This window comes from Topomyia yanbarensis, chromosome 1 (genome assembly GCF_030247195.1).
Source record: "Topomyia yanbarensis strain Yona2022 chromosome 1, ASM3024719v1, whole genome shotgun sequence".
NCBI classification, from domain to species: domain Eukaryota; kingdom Metazoa; phylum Arthropoda; class Insecta; order Diptera; family Culicidae; genus Topomyia; species Topomyia yanbarensis.
In genome coordinates, this window is record NC_080670.1 from 26,621,336 (window position 1) to 26,629,684 (window position 8,349).

At 43.7% G+C, this 8,349-nt stretch overlaps 2 protein-coding genes across 2 annotated transcripts; both read right to left on the minus strand.

The window, feature by feature from the left end:
* Positions 1 to 1,529: 1,529 nt before the first annotated feature.
* LOC131694585 (uncharacterized) lies at positions 1,530 to 2,843 on the minus strand. Its single transcript, XM_058983060.1, has one exon. It carries the CDS (start codon positions 2,841 to 2,843, stop codon positions 1,530 to 1,532), a length of 1,314 nt encoding a protein of 437 aa, XP_058839043.1.
* A 58-nt stretch (positions 2,844 to 2,901) lies between these two features.
* On the minus strand, positions 2,902 to 3,707 carry LOC131694590 (uncharacterized). The gene is made up of 2 exons (XM_058983072.1): positions 3,084 to 3,707; positions 2,902 to 3,003 (listed from the first exon to the last, which is right to left on the minus strand). The coding sequence occupies exons 1-2, from the start codon at positions 3,705 to 3,707 to the stop codon at positions 2,902 to 2,904; spliced, it is 726 nt and encodes a 241-aa protein (XP_058839055.1).
* Positions 3,708 to 8,349: the final 4,642 nt, after the last annotated feature.

Here is an 8,349-nt window from a genome sequence, read left to right on the forward strand (position 1 = left end):
ATTTTTTTGAATAGTTCCTTCACATAAAACAGGAAATGGATAAGCCGCTGGAAAAAACCGACACTTGCGCTTTATCACTAGCTCAAAAAATCATTAGATAATGTGATTAAATACATCAGAGATGACCTCCAAGAAGTTAGCAACTAACACACAACGACACAAACTAATTAATGCTGAATGGAAGAAGCGCAACATCTGTCACATTTATTTCATTAAAAACATTCCGGAATATGAATTGAAAAAGTAAAGTTACATTGGATTGGTTTTTTTTTCTAGATAGGTAATCACCAGGAATCAACTATCCCTTAAACTCGATGACTTTCAAACGTCAATTACTTTTTGACTTTCAGTTTTGACATAAGAGTGTCTTTTAGTGGGGGCATGCCCCAGCTAGCGGACACCCAACTTACTAACACCCCATCTAGCGAACCCCCAACTAACGAATTTGCGCTGTAGAAATGTTGACTTAAGCAGTATTTTTTATAAGTTTAAAGAAAAAAATGAAGGATAAATAAAATACTATTGGCATAAATGGTGCTAAATTTATCAAGAATATTTAACGAAATAACTAGCTAAACTATGTAGTATTTTCTCTGGTCCGGTTGTGGAATCGAGGTAATGAGGTAGTTTGACATGTCAGCCGTATTAACTCACATATTATTCAATATTTATGTTGTTTGACACTACCCAGGTAACCAATAAGCATGCAAAATGCGCGTTAACGGCATAAGCATTTAAGCATTTCAGTCGTTTTAAATGCTATTTAAAAGTTGCTTTTGGCTACATTACTGCTGTGCCCTAGCTGTTGTGCATTCAGAATGCTGCTTACCGGCAAGAAGTTTTTAAACAGTATTTTGAATGCTAATTAACATCAGTTATGCATAACGAATGCTAATATACCGCAAGAAGCATCTTAAATGTGAATTATATGCTACTTTACTGCATGCACTAATGCTGAAAAGAAGCATAATTTCATTTTTTTTTTTAATTAATTGATTCTGTAGAAAATATTTAAAAAGTCTACGTTAACTATTGCTCTGGTTCAGATTTAATTTGCCCGACTAACCCTTCCTTTCAAGGTGGTGAATCACTTGTTGGTAGTGGTGCTTATCACCAGCTGCACCAAGGTATGTGTAGGCTACTTCCTGGTAGCAAACAGCGGGACAGTGCTCACCTGCGGAAGAAGGACCAAAATGTAGGCTACTTCCTGGGAGCAAACAGCGGGACAGTGCTCACCTGCAGGAATCTGAATACGCTCAGTGCAGCTAGCGTGCTGGGAACAGTATACAAATTTCCCTTATTCCCGGACAGTATATACAAGTACTGGATTCATCAACAGTGGATTGAAAATAATTATTACTAGTTTTTTATTATAATTATAATTATTCAAAGTAAAACGAATTGGCTTCTTGTTTATAGGAAAAATCTCTTCAGAATGAAATAAAAGGAAAAATTTTCACCTTCGCCTCCTGCGGTTTGTTTTTTGCTGTTTCCTTGGAAGCGTAGTCACCTACGGTACCCGAGCAAAACTAGGTGCTTGCAGTGTTGGCAACATTCTCCAGGCCAGGAACCGAACTGATGGCTTGCAGCAAAACAATCTTACTGACTGGACGCTTGTAGGTTGACTTCATCGTTCTGACCAACAATGTCCTAACCTTCCCGTCCGGACCACGATAGACCTTTTCCACCACACCTTTTGGCCAGGTACCACGATGCAAACTTTCATCTACTATCATCACGATGTCACCAACTTTGTAGTCGTGATAGCTTCTGCTGTCAGGCCACTTGCGACTTCGGATCAGCTCCGGACGATACTCTGCAACCCATCTACGCCAGAAACGATCCGCATAAATCTGAGCATGCTTATACGCAGCATGGCAGCTTAGGTCTCGTTCATCGAAATCATGGTTGAATTGGATTGTATTGTTTCGTCCTAGCAGCAACATGTTCGGTGTCAACGGTTCTGGATCCAACGGGTCATCTGCAACATGCGTCAACGGTCGGTTGTTTACTGTGTTCATTGCCTCGCACAATGCAGTACGTAGCACCAAGTCGGTGGGTTGTCGTTCCTGCAACATCGCACGAAGAGCAGTTTTAACGGAACGTACCAATCGCTCACAGCAGCCTCCAAAATGAGGAGCACCAGGCGGTATAAACTTCCATTGAACACCTCTAACACTCAATGATTCTTCAATCTGTGGATGATCCAGCGTCTTCACCAGTGTCTTCAACTCTTGGTTAGCACCGGTGAAGTTGGTCCCATTATCAGTCATGATGCACTGTGGCAGTCCACGAATCGACATGAAGCAGCGAATTGCCATTATACAGCTGCTTGTATCGAGTGATAAGACCACCTCCAAATGTACTGCTCTTGACGTCATGCAAGTAAACAGCACTACCCACCTTTTCTCGACACGACGGCCGACCTTCACAGCCATCGGCCCGAAGTAATCGATGCCCGTACAGGTAAACGGATACACGAACGGCGTTGTGCGCTCCATTGGCAAGATGCCCATCTGCGGAACGGCTGGTTTTGCTCTTAGCTCTCGACACTTCACACAGGACATCGTGTACTTCTTTACTTGCGAACGAATCTTCAAAATGCGGTGACGTTCTTTAATACTGTTAACGACGGTCTCTAATCCCTGATGTGCATTGGCAATATGATACATACGGATGAGCAATGTTGAGAACGGGTGGTTATCAGGAAGAATGACAGGGTTGTTCACTTCGAACGGTTTGTTGTGATCTTGAATACGGCCTTTCATACGGATGATTCCATCGTGTAGAAATGGTGAATATGTTCTTAGGCGACTGCTGCTCTTCACGAAACCGATCTTCATCAAGCTGCGCAACTCTGCACCGAAAATTTCAGACTGTACCTTCTTATACCATGCACTTCTAGCATCTACTATGTCTTTCATAGTTATCGTCAATCGTTCGGGTTTTTCGCATTTCGGCAACGCTAAAAGTTTTCTCATCTTCAGGTAGTATGCGGTTGATCTAACCAATCGATTGAAGTCAGAGAACCGCGCAATATCAGGAAGATCAATCAATTCTTCAGCGAATGCACCGCAACACACCTGCTCCGTGCAATCCAGTTCCGAGTGGAAACTCACAAGCTCTGCAGAAGACATCTCCAACGGTTCGTAATTCGGCCAGTTGACACTATCACGATAAATGAAGTCTGGACCACGAACCCATTCTAGCATGCTGCCAAACTTAGACCACCTCGTAGCCAAATCGGCCACGTTCAGCTGCGACGGAAGCCAATGCCACAACTCTACGCCGTGACCATTCTCTTTGATTTGCATAACGCGAGCACCAACGTATGCCGTCAGTTTTTGATTTGTCTTCATCCAACTCAAACAGATCTTCGAGTCACTCCAGAAGAAAATCTTCTTGACTTCTATCGTCAGCTCTGACTGCAGTACATGGATCATTTGACTGGCCAGAACGCATCCTTGCAGTTCCAATCGTGGCACGGTTTGTGCCTTCAGGGGCGCTACCCTTGATTTTGCATAAACTAAAGCAACGTGTGACTTACCCTCTCGACGATGAACCATGTAGATCACACAAGCGAAGGCCTTATCACTCGCGTCACAGAAAGCGTGTAATTCCACATTATCGAATGACGGTACCGTTGGATAGTAGTATCTTGGCAGTCGTATTTCTCCTAGCTTTGCAGTTTCATTTAACCACTCCATCTATCTGGGAACAAGACCGTCCGGAATTTCATCATCCCATCCGGACTGCAGCCGCCACAGTTCTTGAAAGATGAACTTCAGTTGAATCGTAACAGGACTGAGTAAACTTAGCGGGTCAAAGATGCCCATCATAAATTTCAACAGTTGCCGCTTCGTAGGCACCGCTTTTCCGGTCCGATACAACGCATCCAGTTTTGGAAAATTCAATGGAAATACAAATTCATCGGACTGCAGGTCCCACTTGATTCCGAGGACACGAATACCATCCTGTTTCTGTTCAGCTACTATTTCAGGATCAAGTGAATCCAACACAGCTCTGGAGTTCGACGAGAACTTTAGCAGCTTGAATCCACCTTGTTCGTGTACCTTTATCACACGCTGAACCATTTCGATTGCCGCTTCCTCCGTGTCAGCACAATCAAAATAATCGTCCACATAATGTTGTTTGACGACAGCTCGTTCAACACCAGGGTACTTTTCTTCAAGCTCTTTCGCGTTGAAGTTCTTAATGAATTGCGCCATCGACGGAGACGAAACAGCGCCAAATATCATCACCATCATAACGTACACGCTGGGAGGGTCCATACGGTTCATACCACGCCACAGGAAACGTTGGGAGTCTTGATCTTCTCTACGGATGAGTACTTGGTGAAACATTTCCTTGATATCCGCGACGAAAGCAATCCTTTTCATTCTGGCGCGGATCAGAATCGCAATCAGTGGTGGAACTAAATCGGGACCCTTCAGTAACAGATCGTTCAGAGAAAACCCATGTGACTTTGCTTTGGCATCCATGACCAAACAGAACTTCTCGGAGCTCACCACACTGAAGTGTGGCAGGTACCAGGTGTTCGATGTTTCAGCTATTTCTTCAGGTTCCAATTTCCTAGCGTACCCCTTATCAACGTAGTCTTGAATTTTGTTGCAGTATCGCTCAGCGAAATCGGGGTTTGAGTCCATTTTCTTTTCGATAATCTGGAGCCGACGTAGCGCTTGTGGTTTGCTATCCGGGAAGTCAAAGTTGTTGTATTTGTAAATCTGGCCTACCTCGAATCGTTCCCCACGCCGTTTGATCGTGCGGTTCATGATATCTAGTGCACGCTGATCTTCATCAGCTATTTTCGCCATCTGACCAGAAATCCCAAAATGTTCAACTTTGTACATTTTCTTCACCAGATCAGTAAGTTCAATGTCATCATTTTCTGAGCACAGGAATGCATGATGTTTATTCGATCCAGCAATGGTCGGATCTATTACTCCATGGATCGTCCATCCCAGGTGACAACGAGTCAATTGCAAGCCTTGAAGCGAATATTGCACCGTCTTCAGAGGTACAATCAGGCCCGCATTATTCGAGCCAATCAGTATACAGGGACAGGCATCCTGGATCGCAACTAATTTATCATCGTCTAACATAGGATACAATCGCTTGATATTCGCAACGTCGAATTTCACCGGAGGTAGAGCGATATTATGCACAGTTTGGATATTGCTAACGTTATACCATTTCGCTTGCTCCGATGGTCCGGAAATGCGAAACGACAGCATCATCGACTGTTCTTCCTTGTGCAAAATACCATTAGTCCAACGATAGGACACAGGAGCGATCGGTCCTCGCAATCCAATATTCTCCGCAACTGCAGCATCCATCATCGACAGAGACGAACCTTCATCGAAAAGTGCAAATAATTCTGCTGTACCTCTCGGACCTTGAATCCTCACCTTTCCTACTCGGAGCAGTGTATTCATATTTTTGCCATGGACATTGCATACATTCTGCTGACTGTTATACGTGTTCGTACGGGTGTACTTCGAGTTCCTCGCAGAATCGTCGGAGTGGACTAACTCGTGATGATTCTTCTTGCAGATTGAACATTTCTTCTCGGACTTGCAGTTTCTTCTGGAGTGATCTGACTTGAGGCAGATGTAACAGACTTTGCAGGAATTAGCAGCAGACCGACGTTGAGCAACAGACAGCTTATGGAACTGTTCACACTTGTCTAGACCAACGTGAGAATTTGCCGAGCACAAAGGACAAATCTTCCTTCATCGTCGCGACAGTTGACATTCAGAACCATCGGTTTCGGCTTGAGCTGGTAGCTGGTCTTCTTGGCGCTAAATACAGGATTGAGACTAGCAAGTTGGTTGTCCATTTCATCCTCCAACCAACGCGAGAAAGTGTTAAACTCGATAATGACGCCTTCTTTCATCAAAGCGGCCTTATGCCGAACCCACATCTGTTTGCTGAAAGCAGGCAGTTTATCAGCCAGGTGAGAGATGAGTTCGGGATTCATCAGGTAGTTATCCGCCTTCGCGTTGGTCATCGCAACCTTGGTACCAATTACCGCATTATAAAAGGCACGGAAAGATTCGATGTTACCTTCTTTTACGATCTCCAGGTTTCTTAGCGCTTCCAGTCTATTTGCCACCACCCATTCGGTGCGTCCGAAGTTTGACTGCAACATTCGTATAATCTGCTGCACATTCTCAGGGGATGCAAGCAGTGATTCCACAGTCTTGCGCGCTTTACCTTGCAACGCTTTGTTCAACTGTCTCAGGTTATCGCGGTCAGTTAGTTTATATTCCTTAGTTGACGTTTTAAATTCGCTTTCGAAAATCGTCCATTCCATTACGTCACCCGAAAACGAGGGCAGGTCTTTCATGTTTCGACTCTGCAACGCTTTAAAGGCCTGAGACAAGATTTCGTTCACCCCAGGCTCGACGTATTCCGTACTACGGTTTCTCGTGAAAATGCATGATCCATCCGGTGGGATGATTCTTCATATTCGTTGTGTGGCCTTACCTTTTCTGCCTCAGCAACCCACTCCTCAACACGCTTAGACGCATTAGTGTACGCACTCGATCTGCTCGAGGTACTCGATCTAGACAGCAGCTCAACCTTTCTCAAATTTCGCTCACGTTGTCGCTTCAGAAACGCAGCTTTCCTTTGTTCCGTCTTCAGTGCCAGGTCATGCTGAATCTGCAATTCGGCTAGTTTCTGTTCGGCTACAATCCTGTCTTGTTCAATAGAAGCACGCAGTTCCGCCTCCTCATTTTCCTCCTCTAGATCTAAGAGCTTGATTTGGCTGTCAATTATGCTGCTTCGCGATGTACCTCTTTTCGATACGTCAGAGACAACAGATTCATTTTCTGGTACTTTGTCCTGATTATCTGCACCTTTTTCCCCGTCTTGGACATTTGGATTCAGTTGGCTTGGTGGAGTGCGTATCATGTTGCTGTGCTTCGAAATTTCAACTATAAAACTTTCTAACCGCTTGGGAATTGCGCCTTGGTTTTTCCTGCTAGAGCGACGTAATTGTTCTTCCATATAAACTGGCAATTGGCATTCGAAGGACCAAAATGTAGGCTACTTCCTGGTAGCAAACAGCGGGACAGTGCTCACCTGCGGAAGAAGGACCAGACTCAGTTTAGCTGCGTGCTGGGAACAGTATACAAATTTTCCTTATTCCCAGACAGTATATACAAGTACTGGATTCATCAACAGTGGATTGAAAATAATTATTACTAGTTTTTTATTATAATTATAATTATTCAAAGTAAAACGAATTGGCTTCTTGTTTATAGGAAAAATCTCTTCAGAATGAAATAAAAGGAAAAATTTTCACCTTCGCCTCCTGCGGTTTGTTTTTTGCTGTTTCCTTGGAAGCGTAGTCACCTACGGTACCCGAGCAAAACTAGGTGCTTGCAGTGTTGGCAACAGTATGGCTGATTTGTTCTAATTCAACTGACTAGGTCAACAGCAATCGAGTTCTTCCCGTGTTGTTGCTACTCCTGCAGCGACCCTTAACTGAGGGCTAGAGAGGCGAATTTTGCCCCTTTGTTGCGACCTCTGCTGATGAATAACCGAAACCACATATTGCTTCCCATGTGATTCCGCAGCCCTGCCTCCTTTGCTCTCCTTTTCCTGTTATTTATGGAGGAGAGGAAAGCTCGTTCAATTTATCCTCCACAGCGAGAGTAGTTGGTGCTTTTGTTTTCTTGGCAATTTGTCGGGGAAGTGAAATACTACACCAGATTAAACTGATAAAACCGTTCTTAAACGTGAAAAATTTACTGCTTTACTGTAACGTAGTAATAAAAAGCGATTAAAGTGCTCTAAAATGACGAGCAATCGCTTTGATTCCAATTGCCGTCTAGTTCCACTCAAAATCCACCACCCCCCAGGTCAGTGAAAATCTCCGGGTTAAAGCCTCTCCAGAGGTGGCAACCCTAGTTCTGATTTATTTCGGGGTTAACCATCTGTGACAAATAACCTATATCAAAAGGATAAAACCCAAGGTGGTTGAATTGAAAATGCCTTGTTAATTTTTAATTAGTAAAATTAATTTTGTTTATCATTCACTGATAACAAAATAAAAAAAAATGATTTAGACATCAGCAGCTTCGGAAAAGACCTGAAACAGGGCATAGCCTTTATGACTAGGGTAACCAACCAGAATTTGGATTTTGAGCGAGTACCCTCTAAGAACGGTTGGTTTCAAAATCGTTCAATGAAGGACGTTCGTTGGACCAACGTTGGACGACGTCCAAATAACCGTTCAACAGACGTCCATCGTTGGATCCGTGCTTAACGATTTTGAAACAGTTTTTTGTGCTTCTCAGACAACTCAGGACAATCGAA